Source organism: Oncorhynchus keta, chromosome 1 (assembly GCF_023373465.1).
Source record: "Oncorhynchus keta strain PuntledgeMale-10-30-2019 chromosome 1, Oket_V2, whole genome shotgun sequence".
Classification (NCBI taxonomy): Eukaryota; Metazoa; Chordata; class Actinopteri; order Salmoniformes; family Salmonidae; genus Oncorhynchus; species Oncorhynchus keta.
In genome coordinates this window covers 8,363,340-8,382,549 of record NC_068421.1, presented here as the reverse complement: position 1 = coordinate 8,382,549, position 19,210 = coordinate 8,363,340, and the positions used below count along the sequence as shown (strand labels likewise).

General features: G+C 46.3%; 1 protein-coding gene across 5 annotated transcripts in view; it reads left to right on the top strand.

Annotated features, from left to right (window-relative positions):
* Window positions 1-16,304, top strand: part of LOC118372471 (aldehyde dehydrogenase family 3 member A2-like) — a 21,866-nt gene extending 5,562 nt beyond the window's left edge. For 3 of the 5 annotated variants that reach the window (XM_052488075.1, XM_052488025.1, XM_052488057.1), the window contains 5 exons: window positions 1,069-1,186; window positions 1,651-1,792; window positions 2,287-2,453; window positions 2,724-2,823; window positions 15,782-16,304. In XM_052488075.1, the coding sequence (XP_052344035.1) occupies window positions 1,069-1,186; window positions 1,651-1,792; window positions 2,287-2,453; window positions 2,724-2,823; window positions 15,782-16,116 (862 nt within the window). In that variant the 3' untranslated portion in view covers window positions 16,117-16,304. The other 2 variants (XM_052488169.1, XM_052488104.1) reach the window with 2 other exon arrangements.
* The last annotated feature ends 2,906 nt before the right edge of the window (window positions 16,305-19,210 follow it).

Sequence of the window (19,210 nt, the reverse complement as noted above, 5' to 3'; positions counted from 1 at the left end):
CAGCTGGAGATGACATAGTGAGCTAGCTTTAACAGTTAGCATCTTTGATAGGGAGTTTTGTACTGGATAGCATCTTTGATAGGGAGTTTTGTACTAGATAGCATCTTTGATAGGGAGTTTTGTACTAGTTAGCATTCTTGATAAGGAGTTTTGTACTAGTTAGCATTCTTGATAAGGAGTTTTGTACTAGTTAGCATTCTTGATAAGCAGTTTTGTACTAGTTAGCATCTTTGATAGGGAGTTTTATACTAGTTAGCATCTTTGATAGGGTGTTTTGTACTAGTTAGCATTCTTGATAAGGAGTTTTGTACTAGTTAGCATTCTTGATAAGGAGTTTTGTACTAGTTAGCATTCTTGATAAGCAGTTTTGTACTAGTTAGCATCTTTGATAAGGAGTTTTGTACTAGTTAGCATCTTTGATCGGGAGTTTTGTACTAGTTAGCATTTTTGATAAGGAGTTTTGTACTAGTTAGCATTATTGATAAGCAGTTTTGTACTAGTTAGCATATTTGATAAGGAGTTTTGTACTAGTTAGCATCTTTGATCGGGAGTTTTGTACTAGTTATCATTTTTGATAAGGAGTTTTGTGCTAGTTAGCATCTTTGACTAGCAAAGCAGTTTCAACTGACGTGTGTTAGCTTAGCATTGTGGCTAACGTTTTGGCAGTTGGTGATGTAGAAAGTTGAGAAAGATGTGAGGAGCAGGATTTAAGGGTCATAGGGTTGCAAAATTGAAAAAACGTTCCCAAAACTCCAAGGTTTTCCAGAAATCCCTTTCCAGAGATTCCCGGAGTTAGAAGGGAAAAAGCAGGAAATATATAACCCTCCACCCAGGATTTCTGGAAAACCAGGGGATTTGGGGATTTTTCCCCCAGAATTGTTTAACCCTAAAGAGTCGTTATATGTAACGAGACAACAGCATGCTTAGCTCCTTTTTACAAATCATCAGAATGCTTGAAACTGAAAAATGTTCAAGGTGTATGCGAAAGATTCATATTGATTTGATGTCTGTGGTATATTTTTTTCATTACATTTTTCTCTTCGTGTTGGTTTTGTTCATCCCCCGCAGGCGTATCACTTGGGGGAAGTTTGTGAACTGTGGTCAGACGTGCATCGCCCCAGACTACATCCTGTGTGAACCCAGCATCCAGAACAGAGTGGTGGAGGGCATCCGGCAGACACTACTGGTCTCTTACGTCCTCTCTATCTCTACTGTAGCTAGCTAGCAAGGATGCTATGATAGCTCTGTCAATGGATTACTACCTTATTACATTGTATATTAATGTACACAGTATGGTATCAATTCAGATGTTCAATTCGGGGTAGCCTAGTGGTTAGAGCGTTGGACTAGTAACCGAAAAGTTGCAAGTTCAAATCCCCAAGCTGACAAGGTACAAATCTGTTGTTCTGCCCCTGAACAGGCAGTTAACCCGCTGTTCCTAGGCCGTCATTGAAAATAAGAATTTGTTCTTAACTGACTTGCCTAGTAAAATAAAGGTAAAATAAAATAGTTTTCTATGAGAATCTTCCCAATTCATGAATTTGATTTAAATTCCCTTCCAGAATTGACCCCGACCCTGATTGACTGTAGGTAGCAACCCCTTACTCTCTAGCTAGCATCTAATCCACACGTTGTTTTCCTTAATCCTAGGAGTTTTATGGGCCTGACCCCAAATCCTCCCCTGACTACGGCCGCATCATCAACCAGCGCCACTTCAACCGCTTGATGACTCTACTGGAGGGCTACACGGCGACAGTAGGGGGCCAGAGTGACTCATCACTGCGCTACATTGGTACGCAGTCTCATTGGGCTCACAGATATTTGGTGACACTTTAGTTAGTAGTTGGGCAGACTTGGGTATTAATATTACTCTATTTCCCCTTGGGTTGCAACATTCCCAGTACCTTTCCCAAAGTTACAAGGTTTTTCAGAAATCTCAAATTGGAGAATTACATAAAAAAAAAAAATCTAAACAAACATTTTTAGTCATTTAGCAGACGCTCTTATCCAGAGTAGTGAGTGCATACAATTGAATTTGTACTGGTCCCCCCGTGAGAATCAAACCCACAACCCTGCCGTTGCATGGGACCAAGTGTGGCTCAGTTGGAGGATTCCCTCCCGGCTTCGGCTCTCTTGATTCCAGGAATCTCCCAACTGGGATTGCTCTAACTGGGAATCTTCAAACTAAGAATGTACAAATTGAGAATCCTCCAGCCGGGATTCTTTCTGAAACACTTGAGAACTATAGTTGTGTCTGTCAAAAAACTTTGACCCCTGACCCCTCAGCCCCCACGGTTGTGAAGGACGTGCCCCCCCAGGCTAGGTTGATGCAGGAGGAGATCTTCGGGCCCCTGTTGCCCATAGTGACCGTCAGCGACATAGATGACGCCATCCACTTCATCAACGAGAGAGAGAAGCCCCTGGCGCTCTACGTCTTCTCCTCCAACAAGAAGGTACGGTCTGGAGGGAGCTAGTGAGCAAGCTATGGAGTAGGGCTGAAATCCCCCCAAAACAGGAGGACACGGTGGGGGATTACACCTGATTGGGCATGGGTCACTTTTAGTTGAGTTCCTGCTGAAAATGTCGTTTATATACTGTAAGGAGGTCATCTGTTACTGTGGCAACAACAATTGTCCTTATTTTGGGGTATGTACAGTATGTATTTACATATGATGGGGCTGATAAAAGACATCCCTCTCTCTGTCTCTGTCTCTATCCATAAGGTGATAAAGCGAATGCTGGCTGAGACTACCAGTGGCGGGGTGACAGTCAACGACGTTATTATGCACTACACCCTCAACTCTCTGCCCTTTGGGGGTGTAGGTAAGAAAACTGTCTTATAATACTGGCAGGCTTTAGGATACGGCCTAACCGGACCTCTGGTGAATATACTGTTGGTTGGCACGCTAGCCGGACCTCTGGTGAATATACTGTTGGTTGGCACGCTGGCCGGACCTGTGGTGAATATACTGTTGGTTGGCACGCTAGCCGGACCTCTGGTGAATATACTGGTGGTTGGCACGCTAGCCGGACCTCTGGTGAATATACTGTTGGTTGGCACGCTAGCCGGACCTCTGGTGAATATACTGTTGGTTGGCACGCTGGCCGGACCTGTGGTGAATATACTGTTGGTTGGCACGCTAGCCGGACCTCTGGTGAATATACTGGTGGTTGGCACGCTAGCCGGACCTCTGGTGAATATACTGTTGGTTGGCACGCTAGCCGGACCTCTGGTGAATATACTGTTGGTTGGCACGCTCGCCGGACCTCTGGTGAATATACTGTTGGTTGGCACGCTGGCCGGACCTGTGGTGAATATACTGTTGGTTGGCACGCTGGCCGGACCTGTGGTGAATATACTGTTGGTTGGCACGCTAGCCGGACCTCTGGTGAATATACTGGTGGTTGGCACGCTAGCCGGACCTCTGGTGAATATACTGTTGGTTGGCACGCTAGCCGGACCTCTGGTGAATATACTGTTGGTTGGCACGCTAGCCGGACCTCTGGTGAATATACTGTTGGTTGGCACGCTAGCCTGACAGCAGCTGATATGATGGCATGCCACTGCCGGCCCGACCACACATAGCCACTAAAGTAGTCATGCCTACGACAGTCCAATGGTGACTTGCCTGCAGTAGACAAATTGTGTCTAAATTCACCCTCTGACTGTAGTGAGCAGTAGTATGTGTATATACAGTATATACAGATGTACGTCACATAAAACCCGTAACAAAGACTAAGCAATTAACCTATTCAAATGTTTATATGACTCTATAAAGATAATTCAAATATACAAGCAAGCATTAGACAATGAGTTGACGTTGACTAACAAGATTGGGTCTGATAATTGTCTATATCCAAGGCAGATGGTTAATTAACATTGAACAATGAATGGATTAACATACCAGGCATGAAGCTTAAGTTACAAACATTAACACGCATTATTAAGGGCATTATTCCAACCACACAGATCCTAAAGTTAACTTATAGGACAAAGCATGAACAACGAGACACTCACTAGGCCAGAGGCCTAGAATTCTAGGAAATGAGAATTGATCATACAACCTTCCTCCATGGACTGGATACAGGATAAGAGAGAGAACCAATGCATGTCATTACCCGTAGAACATCTGAAGGTGGAACCTTCTCAACCCAAAACCAACCACCATTGACCAATCAAACAACACCAAGTTTACAGTAACCTAAACACCCCCAGGCCCAACAATCTCCACAGGGTGAGACAGCATCTAAAGGCTGGTGTGATGAGGGGGCTGAGACAGCATCTAAAGGCTGGTGTGATGAGGGGGTGAGACAGCATCTAAAGGCTGGTGTGATGAGGGGGTGAGACAGCATCTAAAGGCTGGTGTGATGAGGGGGCTGAGACAGCATCTAAAGGCTGGTGTGATGAGGGGCTGAGACAGCATCTAAAGGCTGGTGTGATGAGGGGGTGAGACAGCATCTAAAGGCTGGTGTGATGAGGGGGTGAGACAGCATCTAAAGGCTGGTGTGATGAGGGGGTGAGACAGCATCTAAAGGCTGGTGTGATGAGGGGTGAGACAGCATCTAAAGGCTGGTGTGATGAGGGGTGAGACAGCATCTAAAGGCTGGTGTGATGAGGGGGTGAGACAGCATCTAAAGGCTGGTGTGATGAGGGGGTGAGACAGCATCTAAAGGCTGGTGTGATGAGGGGGTGAGACAGCATCTAAAGGCTGGTGTGATGAGGGGGTGAGACAGCATCTAAAGGCTGGTGTGATGAGGGGGTGAGACAGCATCTAAAGGCTGGTGTGATGAGGGGGTGAGACAGCATCTAAAGGCTGGTGTGATGAGGGGGTGAGACAGCATTTAAAGGCTGGTGTGATGAGGGGGTGAGACAGCATCTAAAGGCTGGTGTGATGAGGGGTGAGACAGCAAAGGCTGGTCTAAAGGCTGGTGTGATGAGGGGTGAGACAGCATCTAAAGGCTGGTGTGATGAGGGTGAGACAGCATCTAAAGGCTGGTGTGATGAGGGGTGAGACAGCATCTAAAGGCTGGTGTGATGAGGGGTGAGACAGCATCTAAAGGCTGGTGTGATGAGGGGGTGAGACAGCATCTAAAGGCTGGTGTGATGAGGGGGTGAGACAGCATCTAAAGGCTGGTGTGATGAGGGGGTGAGACAGCATCTAAAGGCTGGTGTGATGAGGGGGTGAGACAGCATCTAAAGGCTGGTGTGATGAGGGGGTGAGACAGCATCTAAAGGCTGGTGTGATGAGGGGTGAGACAGCATCTAAAGGCTGGTGTGATGAGGGGTGAGACAGCATCTAAAGGCTGGTGTGATGAGGGGGTGAGACAGCATCTAAAGGCTGGTGTGATGAGGGGGTGAGACAGCATCTAAAGGCTGGTGTGATGAGGGGTGAGACAGCATCTAAAGGCTGGTGTGATGAGGGGGTGAGACAGCATCTAAAGGCTGGTGTGATGAGGGGTGAGACAGCATCTAAAGGCTGGTGTGATGAGGGTGAGACAGCATCTAAAGGCTGGTGTGATGAGGGGGTGAGACAGCATCTAAAGGCTGGTGTGATGAGGGGGTGAGACAGCATCTAAAGGCTGGTGTGATGAGGGGGGTGAGACAGCATCTAAAGGCTGGTGTGATGAGGGGTGAGACAGCATCTAAAGGCTGGTGTGATGAGGGGGTGAGACAGCATCTAAAGGCTGGTGTGATGAGGGGGTGAGACAGCATCTAAAGGCTGGTGTGATGAGGGGGTGAGACAGCATCTAAAGGCTGGTGTGATGAGGGGGTGAGACAGCATCTAAAGGCTGGTGTGATGAGGGGGTGAGACAGCATCTAAAGGCTGGTGTGATGAGGGGGTGAGACAATCTAAAGGCTGGTGTGATGAGGGGGTGAGACAGCATCTAAAGGCTGGTGTGATGAGGGGGTGAGACAGCATCTAAAGGCTGGTGTGATGAGGGGGTGAGACAGCATCTAAAGGCTGGTGTGATGAGGGGTGAGACAGCATCTAAAGGCTGGTGTGATGAGGGGTGAGACAGCATCTAAAGGCTGGTGTGATGAGGGGGTGAGACAGCATCTAAAGGCTGGTGTGATGAGACAGCATCTAAAGGCTGGTGTGATGAGGGGTGAGACAGCATCTAAAGGCTGGTGTGATGAGGGGGTGAGACAGCATCTAAAGGCTGGTGTGATGAGGGGGTGAGACAGCATCTAAAGGCTGGTGTGATGAGGGGGTGAGACAGCATCTAAAGGCTGGTGTGATGAGGGGGTGAGACAGCATCTAAAGGCTGGTGTGATGAGGGGTGAGACAGCATCTAAAGGCTGGTGTGATGAGGTGAGACAGCATCTAAAGGCTGGTGTGATGAGGGGTGAGACAGCATCTAAAGGCTGGTGTGATGAGGGGTGAGACAGCATCTAAAGGCTGGTGTGATGATGAGACAGCATCTAAAGGCTGGTGAGAGGGGGTGAGACAGCATCTAAAGGCTGGTGTGATGAGGGGGTGAGACAGCATCTAAAGGCTGGTGTGATGAGGGGGTGAGACAGCATCTAAAGGCTGGTGTGATGAGGGGGTGAGACAGCATCTAAAGGCTGGTGTGATGAGGGGGTGAGACAGCATCTAAAGGCTGGTGTGATGAGGGGGTGAGACAGCATCTAAAGGCTGGTGTGATGAGGGGGTGAGACAGCATCTAAAGGCTGGTGTGATGAGGGGGTGAGACAGCATCTAAAGGCTGGTGTGATGAGGGGGTGAGACAGCATCTAAAGGCTGGTGTGATGAGGGGGTGAGACAGCATCTAAAGGCTGGTGTGATGAGGGGGCTGAGACAGCATCTAAAGGCTGGTGTGATGAGGGTGAGACAGCATCTAAAGGCTGGTGTGATGAGGGTGAGACAGCATCTAAAGGCTGGTGTGGTGAGGGGTGAGACAGCATCTAAAGGCTGGTGTGATGAGGGGGTGAGACAGCATCTAAAGGCTGGTGTGATGAGGGGGCTGAGACAGCATCTAAAGGCTGGTGTGATGAGGGGGTGAGACAGCATCTAAAGGCTGGTGTGATGAGGGGTGAGACAGCATCTAAAGGCTGGTGTGATGAGGGGGTGAGACAGCATCTAAAGGCTGGTGTGATGAGGGGTGAGACAGCATCTAAAGGCTGGTGTGATGAGGGGTGAGACAGCATCTAAAGGCTGGTGTGATGAGGGGTGAGACAGCATCTAAAGGCTGGTGTGATGAGGGGGTGAGACAGCATCTAAAGGCTGGTGTGATGAGGGGTGAGACAGCATCTAAAGGCTGGTGTGATGAGGGGGTGAGACAGCATCTAAAGGCTGGTGTGATGAGGGGGGTGAGACAGCATCTAAAGGCTGGTGTGATGAGGGGCTGAGACAGCATCTAAAGGCTGGTGTGATGAGGGGGTGAGACAGCATCTAAAGGCTGGTGTGATGAGGGGGTGAGACAGCATCTAAAGGCTGGTGTGGTGAGGAGGTGAGACAGCATCTAAAGGCTGGTGTGATGAGGGGTGAGACAGCATCTAAAGGCTGGTGTGATGAGGGGGCTGAGACAGCATCTAAAGGCTGGTGTGATGAGGGGGTGAGACAGCATCTAAAGGCTGGTGTGATGAGGGTGAGACAGCGTCTAAAGGCTGGTGTGATGAGGGGGTGAGACAGCATCTAAAGGCTGGTGTGATGAGGGGTGAGACAGCATCTAAAGGCTGGTGTGATGAGGGGGTGAGACAGCATCTAAAGGCTGGTGTGATGAGGGGTGAGACAGCATCTAAAGGCTGGTGTGATGAGGGGTGAGACAGCATCTAAAGGCTGGTGTGATGAGGGGTGAGACAGCATCTAAAGGCTGGTGTGATGAGGGGGTGAGACAGATGTAAATAAGATATCATTTCTGAGAGGAACATAAACCCCCTTTGAGTAATTCAGAGTTCACCCTGTCCATCTACAATACACAGAAATAATACATCCATATAGAGTCCTCTTTAGCGGACAAGTTAATATATGCCATTTAGCAGACGCTTTTATCCAAAGCGACTTACAGTCATGTGTGCATACATTCTACGTATGGGTGGTCCCGGGGATCGAACCCACTACCCTGGCGTTACAAGCGCCATGCTCTACCAACTGAGCTACAGAAGTTACCACAGAGATAATCTATATAGAGTCCTCTTTAGCGGACAAGTTACCACAGAGATAATCTATATAGAGTCCTCTTTAGGGGACAAGTTACCACAGAGATAATCTATATAGAGATCCTCTTTAGGGGACAAGTTACCACAGAGATAATCTATATAGAGATCCTCTTTAGGGGACAAGTTACCACAGAGATAATCCATATAGAGATCCACTTTAGGAGACAAGTTACCACAGAGATAATCCATATAGAGATCCTCTTTAGGGGACAAGTTACCACAGAGATAATCTATATAGAGATCCTCTTTAGGAGACAAGTTACCACAGAGATAATCCATATAGAGTCCTCTTTAGGGGACAAGTTACCACAGAGATAATCCATATAGAGATCCTCTTTAGGGGACAAGTTACCACAGAGATAATCCATATAGAGATCCTCTTTAGCGGACAAGTTACCACAGAGATAATCTATATAGAGATCCTCTTTAGGGGACAAGTTACCACAGAGATAATCTATATATAGATCCTCTTTAGAGGACAAGTTACCACAGAGATAATCCATATAGAGTCCTCTTTAGGGGACAAGTTACCACAGAGATAATCTATATAGAGTCCTCTTTAGAAGACAAGTTACCACAGAGATAATCCATATAGAGTCCTCTTTAGGAGACAAGTTACCATAGAGATAATCTATATAGAGATCCTCTTTAGGGGACAAGTTACCACAGAGATAATCTATATATAGATCCTCTTTAGAGGACAAGTTACCACAGAGATAATCCATATAGAGTCCTCTTTAGGGGACAAGTTACCACAGAGATAATCTATATAGAGTCCTCTTTAGAAGACAAGTTACCACAGAGATAATCCATATAGAGTCCTCTTTAGGGGACAAGTTACCACAGAGATAATCTATATAGAGTCCTCTTTAGAAGACAAGTTACCACAGAGATAATCCATATAGAGTCCTCTTTAGGAGACCAGTTACCACAGAGATAATCCATATAGAGATCCTCTTTAGGGGACAAGTTACCACAGAGATAATCCATATAGAGTCCTCTTTAGGGGACAAGTTACCACAGAGATAATCCATATAGAGATCCTCTTTAGGAGACCAGTTACCACAGAGATAATCTATATAGAGTCCTCTTTAGGGGACAAGTTACCACAGAGCTAATCCATATAGAGTCCTCTTTAGGGGACAAGTTACCATAGAGATAATCCATATAGAGTCCTCTTTAGGGGACAAGTTACCACAGAGATAATCCATATAGAGTCCTCTATAGGAGACCAGTTACCACAGAGATAATCCATATAGAGATCCTCTTTAGGGGACAAGTTACCACAGAGATAATCCATATAGAGTCCTCTTTAGGGGACAAGTTACCACAGAGATAATCCATATAGAGTCCTGTTTAGGGGACAAGTTACCACAGAGATAATCTATATAGAGATCCTTTTTAGGGGACAAGTTACCATAGAGATAATCTATATAGAGTCCTCTTTAGGGGACAAGTTACCACAGAGATAATCTATATAGAGAGTCCTCTTTAGGAGACAAGTTACCATAGAGATAATCTATATAGAGTCCTCTTTAGGGGACAAGTTACCACAGAGATAATCCATATAGAGATCCTCTTTAGGAGACCAGTTACCACAGAGATAATCTATATAGAGTCCTCTTTAGGAGACAAGTTACCATAGAGATAATCCATATAGAGTCCTCTTTAGGAGACCAGTTACCACAGAGATAATCCATATAGTAGCGTCCTTGGGACTGAGTCGGAGGGTAGAGTGTCCTTGGGACTGAGTCGGAGGGTAGAGTGTCCTTGGGACTGAGTCGGAGGGTAGAGTGTCCTTGGGACTGAGTCGGAGGGTAGAGTGTCCTTGGGACTGAGTCGGAGGGTAGAGTGTCCTTGGGACTGAGTCGGAGGGTAGAGTGTCCTTGGGACTGAGTCGGAGGGTAGAGTGTCCTTGGGACTGAGTCGGAGGGTAGAGGGTCCTTGGGACTGAGTCGGAGGGTAGAGTGTCCTTGGGACTGAGTCGGAGGGTAGAGTGTCCTTGGGACTGAGTCGGAGGGTAGAGTGTCCTTGGGACTGAGTTGAAGGGTAGCGTGTTCTTGGGACTGAGATGAAGGGTAGTGTGTCCTTGGGACTGAGTTGAAGGGTAGCGTGTTCTTGGGACTGAGTTGAAGGGTAGCGTGTTTTTGGGACTGAGATGAAGGGTAGCGTGTCCTCTGGACTGAGTTGAAGAAGTGCTGCTAGAGCGTCATGCAGCTAACATCTAATCCTTAACAAGTCCCATGACCCTTTGACCCCTCATCTGACCCTAGCCCTGTGACCTCTGAACCCCACAGGTCAGAGTGGAACAGGAAGGTATCATGGGAAGCACACCTTTGACCAGTTCAGCCATCATCGGGCGTGTCTGGTCAAGTCCCTGGGCATGGAGGAGATCAACATGGTGCGGTACCCACCCCAGAACCGCCAGAAGGCTCGCAGGGTCAGGCTGGCCATGAGGACCCCACTGGTCGACTTCTCTAGGAAAACCTACATCTGGGCCGTGACGGCCACCATCTTTGCTTTCGGTCTCTTGGTCACCTTGACTGCCATCCTGCTAATTGCTGGTGGCTTGAACTGCACCTGTTGGAGACTTTGGCAAATCTGGCGCTAGCTAGTCTTAACCTGTATTGGCCGACGTACATTCAACGAAAGACATGTCCCTGTGCCTGTGTCTGGTTCCCCTGGCTTCAGAATAATGTCTAATGTCTTTTGTGTGTCCGACACTGTAACTAAACTCACAACCCTGGTGGTGTAAGCCCCTCCTGACTGTTGTTAGCGGTGTCAGCTTGCCATCACCGATCCTCTGTAATGACGACGAGCCACTGATTTTGGCGGGCTGCTGTTTGCTTGCTAGATGTGTTTTTTTCTGATCTTCCGTTTTAATCTATAATTTCATTCAAATCTAACAGCCAATCTATGATTTATCTTTGTTTGTTTAAAGATTGTCAAAGAACCTGAAAAATTTGATCTGTCTTTTATTGGAAAGGGGATGCCTAGTCAGTTGCACAACTGAATGCATTCAACCAAAATGTGTCTTCCGCATTTAACCCCCAACCCCTCTGAATCAGAGAGCCACCTGACTGCTTTCACATATATGCTAACAATAATAAAAAAGGTTTGCTGGAATGGAAAGCGGTATACAGTAGCCAACATAGGGTAATCCTTGAATTTGGACCATGGTTGAAAAATTCCAGCAACTTTACCAAATGTTCCTAGTTTGCCCGAAATCCTGGTTGGAAGATTCCTGGATTTCCTGTTTAGTCCCTCCTGATTCCGGGAATCTTCCAACAGGGATTTCCGGTAAACCTGGGAAACTTGAACATCATAACATCTAACATCTCTAACCCCATTCCACAGGTCAGAGTGGAACAGGAAGGTATCATGGGAAGCACACCTTTGACCAGTTCAGCCATCATCGGGCGTGTCTGGTCAAGTCCCTGGGCATGGAGGAGGTCCACATGGTGCGGTATCCACCCCAGAACCACCAGAAGGTTCGCAGGGTCAGGCTGGCCATGAGGACCCCACTGGTTGACTTCTCCAAGGGCACATACATCTGGGCCGTCACGGCGTCCATTGTGGCTCTGGGACTCCTGGTCGCCCTGACTGTGATTCTAATACTAGCGGCCGGCGTCAGCTGCACCTGTTTGTGATTGATGGATAGACACAGTGAAGTTAAGGTTGCACATTTTGGTAACTTCCCCAAAATCTACCGGTATTCCAGAAATCCCTACTGGAGGATTTCGGATTTCCTGTTTCTTCCCTTACGATTCCGGGAATCTTCCTACCTTTCTCAGGAAAACCTGGTAATTTTGGGAAAGAGTAGAGACACCATGGACAGTGGTATTAACACATTAATGTCTAGTCATTATGTGATTATTGTTGCATCTTATCTCTCTCCTTCTCTCTGTTCTCTCTCCCCTCTCTCTCCTTCTCTCTCCTTCTCTCCCCTCTCTCTCTCTCTCTCTCTCTCTCTCTCTCCTCTCTCTCTCTCTCTCCTCTCTCTGTTCTCTCTCTCTCTCTCTCTCTCTCTCTCTCTCTCTCTCTCTCTCAGGTCTCTCTCCTCTCCTCTTTCCTCTCTGTCCTCTCTCTCCTCTCTCCCCTCTCTCTCCTCTCTCCCCTCTCTCTCCTTCTCTCTGTCCTCTCTCTCTCTCCTCTCTCCCCTCTCTCTCCTTCTCTCTGTCCTCTCTCTCTGTCCCCTCTCTCCTTCTCTCTGTCCTCTCTCTCTCTCTCTCTCTCTCTCTCTCTCTCTCAGGTCTCTCTCCTCTCTCTCTCTCAGGTCTCTCTCTCTCCTCTCTCTCCTCTCTCCTTCTCTCTGTTCTCTCTCTCTCTCTGTCCTCTCTCCTTCTCTCTGTCCTCTCTCTCCTCTCTCTCTCTCTCTCTCTCAGGTCTCTCTCTCTCCTCTCTCTCCTCTCTCCTCTCTGTCCTCTCTCTCTCTCTCTCTCTCCTCTCTCTCTCTCAGGTCTCTCTCTCTCTCCTCTCTCTCCTCTCTCCTTCTCTCTGTTCTCTCTCTCTCTCTCTCTCTCCTTCTCTCAGGTCTCTCTCCTCTCCTCTTTCCTCTCTGTCCTCTCCTCTGTCCTCTCTCTCCTCTCTCCTCTCTCTCTCCTTCTCTCTGTTCTCTCTCTCTGTCCTCTCTCTCGTTCTCTCTGTTCTCTCTCTCTCTCCTCTCTCCCTCTTTCTCCTTCTCTGTCCTCTCTCCTTCTCTCTGTCCTCTCTCTCCTTTTCTCTGTCCTTTCTCCTTCTCTCCGTTTTCTCTCTCTCTCCCCTCACTCCCCTCTCTCTCTCCGTTCTCTCCATCACCCTCCTGACGTTGTTGTATGTGTCTGTACAGCAGACATACAGTGCATTCAGAATGTTTCAGACTCCTTAACTTTTTCCACATTTTGTTACGTTACAGCCTTATTCTAAAATGTATTACATATTCCCTCATCAATCTACACATAATACCCCATAATGACAAAGCAAAAACTGGTTTTTAATTTGTTACAAATGTATAAAAAAACACTGGAATATCACATTTACAGAAGTATTCAGACCCTTTACTCAGTACCTTTGGCAGCGATTACAGCCTCTAGTCTTCTTGCATATGACTCTACAAGTTTGGCACACCTGTATTTGGGGAGTTTCTCCCATTCTTCTCTGCAGATCCTCTCAAGCTCTGTCAGGTTGGATGGGGAGCATTGCTGCACAGCTATTTTCAGGTCTCTCCAGAGATGTTCGATTGGGTTCAAGTCCGGGCTCTGGCTGGGCCAATCAAGGACATTCAGCGACTTGTCCTGAAGCTTCTCCTGCGTTCTTTTGGCTGTGTGCTTAGGGTCGTTGTCTTGTTGGACGGTGAACCTTCACCCCAGTCTGAGGTCCTGAGTGCTCTGGAGCAGGTTTTCATCAAGGATCTCTCTGTGCTTTGCTCTCCATTCAGTTTTCCCTCGATCTCTCAGTCCCTGCTGCTGAAAAACACAGCATGATGCCGCCACCACCATGCTTCACCGTAGGTATTGTACCAGGTTTCCTCCTGTGACGCTTGGCATTCAGGCCAAATTCAGGCTAAAGAGTTCAATGTTGGTTTCCTCAGACCAGATAATCTAGTTTCTCATGGTCTGAGTGTCCTTCAGGTGCCTTTTGACAAACTCCAAGCGGGCTGTCATGTGCCTTTTACTGAGGAGTGGCTTCCATCTGGCCACTCTATCATAAAGGCCTGATTGGTTGACTGCTGTCAGAGTGAACTCTGACTATCACGTTCTTGGTCACCTCTGACCAAGTCCCTTCTCCCGATTGTTCAGTTTGGCCGGACGGCCAGCTCTAGGAAGAGCCTTGATGGTTCCAAACTTCCATTTAAGAATGATGGAGGCCACTGTGTTCTTGGGGAACGTCAATGCTGCAGAAATATTTCGGTGCCCTTCCCCAGATCTGTGCCTCGACACAATTCCTTCGACCTCATGACTTGGTTTTTGCTCTGACATTCACTGCCAACTGTAGGACCTTTTTACATAGACAGGTGTGTGCCTTTCAAATCATGTCCAATCAATTGAATTTGGACTCCAATCAAGTAGAAACATGTAGAAACATCTCAAGGATGATCAATGGAAACAGGATGCAGCTACATTTCGAGTCTCATAACAAAGGGTCTGAATACTTATGGTATTTCTGTTTTATTTTTAATACATTTGCAATTTTTTTGTAAAAACCTGCTTTCGTGTTGTCATTATGGGCTATTGTGTGTAGATTGATGAGGGGGAAATGATTTAATTCCATTTTAGAACAAGGCTGTATCGTATTAAAAGTGAAGGGGTCTGAATACTTTCCGAGTTAGGGTTAGGGTTGCACATTCCGGTAACTTTCCCCCAAATTCCCTTCCTGAAATCCCTCCTGGAGGATTTCTGATTTCTTGCTTCTTCCATTATGATTCCGGGAATCTTCCTACCGGAAATATTCCTACCTTTCTCAGGAAAAACTGGTAATTTTGGGAAAGAGTATAGACACCAATGCATTATTGTCAAGGTATTATGTGAGTTTCTTTAGTCTGTACCTTCCATGTCTTCATTTAAAAAAATACTTCTGTTGTTTGAATTTGTATCAAATTAATGTTTTACTTTTTTTTTTTTAACGACATATAATACTATTCATGAGCTTCTCTCACTTAACTACAGTTAAAAATATGAAGTAGGCTAATCAATTAACTACTGTATTGAAAAACCAGGTTTTTAGAGAAAGCCTTAATGTTCCGCACACATAAAACGTTGGGGCATATGCCCCAGTGTTAGAGAAATGTCGTTGCCTCTTTCCTTTTAAAGTGGATGGTGGTGGTAGTTGGCACTACATATACAGAAAATAGGATACCATTTGGGACAGACATACCATACGATATAGACTGAGTGTACAAAACATTAGGAACACCTGCTCTTTCCATAACACAGACTGACCAGGTGAATCCAGGTGAAAACTATGACCCCTTATTGATGTCACCTGTTAAAAATCCACTTCAATCAGTGTAGATGAAGAGGAGGAGACCTGGTTGAAGAAGGATTTTTAAGCTTTGAGATAATTGAGACATGGATTGTGTATTTGTGCCATTCAGAGGGCGGAATGGGCAAGACAAAAGATTTAAGTGCCTTTGAGCAGAGAATGGTAGTAGGTGCCAAGCGCGCCGGTTTGTGTCAAGAACTGCAACGTTGCTAGGCTTTTCTTTGGGACTGAGTTGGAGGGTAGTGTGTCTTTGGGACTGAGTTGGAGGGTAGTGTGTCTTTGGGACTGAGTTGGAGGGTAGTGTGTCCTTGGGACTGAGTTGGAGGGTAGCGTGTCTTTGGGACTGAGTTGGAGGGTAGCGTGTCCTTGGGACTGAGTTGAAGGGTAGCGTGTCCTTGGGGCTGAGTTGTAGCGTTGTGTGACCTTGGGACTGAGTTGAAGGGTAGCGTGACCTTGGGACTGAGTTGAAAGGTAGCGTGACATTGGGACTGAGTAGAAAGGTAGCGTGACCTTGGGAGTTGGAGAAGTGCTGCTAGACCATCATGCAGCTAACATAATAATAAATATTATAAATATTAATAAACATAATCCTTCACAACGAGTCACATGACCCTTTGCCCCCTCATCTGACCCTAGCCCTGCGACCTCTTAACCCCATAGGTCAGAGTGGAACAGGAAGGTATCATGGGAAGCACACCTTTGACCAGTTCAGCCATCATCGGGCGTGTCTGGTCAAGTCCCTGGGCATGGAGGAGGTCAACATGGCGGGGAAGGAAGGATTTTTAAGCCTTGAGATAATTGAGACATGGATTGTGTATGTGTGCCTGTCAAAGGGTGAATGGGCCAAGACAAAATATTTAAGTGTCTTTGAACGGAGAATGGTAGTAGATGCCAGGCGCACCGGTTTGTGTCAAGAACTGCAACGTCGCTCCACGCTCCACAGTTTCCTGTTTGAATCAAGAATGAACCCCCCCAAGGACATCCAGCCAACTTGACACAACTGTGGGAAGGATTGGAGTCAACATGGGCCAGCAGTTCTATGTTTTAGGCTGTCACAAACTGTTGTCATACTTTAAACACCAGGTGGCAGCAGGGAGCTAGTCTGATTTTACCAACGTTATCATACATAACCACTCAGGGTCATTAGATGCTCTTCGAGGACTTTTTCTTCTCATTCGTTTAGTAGGGGTTAATGCCGGTGAGTACAGCCAGGTATTACGGAGTAAGTGTTCACTCACTGTTGTCAATAAAAAATATAAAAAACTTTTGTCAATAAAAAAACTGTTGTCAATAAAAACAATCGTATAAGGCCTCTAGAAGTTTAGTCTGGTCTGGTTTAGCTGGTGCCATGAAGCTGCTCATAACCATTACTGTGGAACAGAGGGGTTTATAGATTATAAACGGGTTTAGAGGTTATAAACAGGGGTTTAGAGGTTATAAACAGAGGGGTTTAAAGATGATAAACAGAGGGGTTTAGAGGTTATAAACTGTGGAACAGAGGGGTTTAGAGGTTATAAACTGTGTAACAGAGGGGTTTAGAGGTTATAAACTGTGTAACAGAGGGGTTTAGAGGTTATAAACTGGAACAGAGGGGTTTAGAGGTTATAAACTGTGGAACAGAGGGGTTTAGAGGTTATAAACTGTGGAACAGAGGGGTTTAGAGGTTATAAACTGTTACTGTGGAACAGAGGGGTTTAGAGGTTATAAACTGTGTTACTGTGGAACAGAGGGGTTTAGAGGTTATAAACTGTGGAACAGAGGGGTTTAGAGGTTATAAACTGTGTTACTGTAGAACAGAGGGGTTTAGAGGTTATAAACTGTGTTACTGTGGAACAGAGGGGTTTAGAGGTTATAAACAGAGGGAGTTAGAGGTTATAAACAGAGGGGTTTAGAGGTTATAAACTGTGCAACAGAGGGGTTTAGAGGTTATAAACAGAGGGGTTTAGAGGTTATAAACTGTTACTGTGGAACAGAGGGGTTTAGAGGCTATAAACTGTGTTACTGTGGAACAGAGGGGTTTAGAGGTTATAAACTGTGGAACAGAGGGGTTTAGAGGTTATAAACTGTGGAACAGAGGGGTTTAGAGGTTATAAACTGTTACTGTGGAACAGAGGGGTTTAGAGGTTATAAACTGTGTTACTGTGGAACAGAGGGGTTTAGAGGTTATAAACTGTGGAACTGAGGCGTTTAGAGGTTATAAACTGTGGAACAGAGGGGTTTAGAGGTTATAAACTGTGGAACAGAGGGGTTTAGAGGTTATAAACTGTGGAACAGAGGGGTAGTTATTAGGGGGTAGTATATAGGGTGTAGTTTCTAGGGGGTAGTATATAGGGGGTAGTGTCTAGGGGGTAGTATCTAGGGGTTAATGTCTAGGGGGTAGTGTCTAGGGGGTAGTGTCTAGGGGTTAATGTCTAGGGGGTAGTGTCTAGGGGTTAATGTCTAGGGGGTAGGGATTGATTTGGAACGTAGCCTAGCAGACTGTGGTTCAGAGGGCACCTTGGGACCTGGCTCTCTCTCTCTAAAGTCAATACCTGATCTTATCAAATAACACAATACTGTTATATCCTCCTGAGAGCCTGCTATTCATCTTCTCTAATGGAAATTAGTGTTTGGTAGGCAAGCCACTGTGTCAGGTCCTGTTGTACCTTTGAGAGGACATTCTGGGCCTTTCAATGGTACCACGTGTGGAGGTTTATCTTTTTAGGTTTCGTCAAAATGGCTACCATCACAATTACCACATTTCATTGTTCTCACGCGTCGAATACAACAGGTGTAGAGTAACAACAGGTGTAGAGTAACAACAGGTGTAGAGTAACAACAGGTGTAGAGCAACAACAGGTGTAGAGTAACAACAGGTGTAGAGCAACAACAGGTGTAGAGTAACAACAGGTGTAGAGTAACGACAGGTGTAGAGCAACGACAGGTGTAGAGTAACAACAGGTGTAGAGTAACGACAGGTGTAGAGTAACGACAGGTGTAGAGCAACAACAGCTGTAGAGTAGCGACAGGTGTAGAGCAACGACAGGTGTAGAGCAACAACAGGTGTAGAGTAACAACAGGTGTAGAGTAACAACAGGTGTAGAGCAACAACAGGTGTAGAGTAACGACAGGTGTAGAGCAACGACAGGTGTAGAGTAACAACAGGTGTAGAGTAACAACAGGTGTAGAGCAACGACAGGTGTAGAGTAACGACAGGTGTAGAGCAACGACAGGTGTAGAGCAACAACAGGTGTAGAGTAACAACAGGTGTAGAGCAACAACAGGTGTAGAGTAACAACAGGTGTAGAGCAACAACAGGTGTAGAGTAACGACAGGTGTAGAGCAACGACAGGTGTAGAGCAACGACAGGTGTAGAGTAACGACAGGTGTAGAGTAACGACAGGTGTAGAGTAACAACAGGTGTAGAGCAACAACAGGTGTAGAGTAACAACAGGTGTAGAGTAACAACAGGTGTAGAGTAACAACAGGTGTAGAGTAACAACAGGTGTAGAGTAACAACAGGTGTAGAGTAACAACAGGTGTAGAGTAACAACAGGTGTAGAGCAACAACAGGTGTAGAGTAACAACAGGTGTAGAGCAACAACAGGTGTAGAGCAACAACAGGTGTAGAGTAACAACAGGTGTAGAGCAACAACAGGTGTAGAGCAACAACAGGTGTAGAGTAACAACAGGTGTAGAGTAACAACAGGTGTAGAGCAACAACAGGTGTAGAGTAACAACAGGTGTAGAGTAACAACAGGTGTAGAGTAACAACAGGTGTAGAGCAACAACAGGTGTAGAGTAACAACAGGTGTAGAGTAACAACAGGTGTAGAGCAACAACAGGTGTAGAGTAACAACAGGTGTAGAGCAACGACAGGTGTAGAGTAACGACAGGTGTAGAGTAACGACAGGTGTAGAGTAACGACAGGTGTAGAGCAACAACAGCTGTAGAGTAGCGACAGGTGTAGAGCAACGACAGGTGTAGAGCAACAACAGGTGTAGAGTAACAACAGGTGTAGAGTAACAACAGGTGTAGAGCAACAACAGGTGTAGAGTAACGACAGGTGTAGAGCAACGACAGGTGTAGAGTAACAACAGGTGTAGAGCA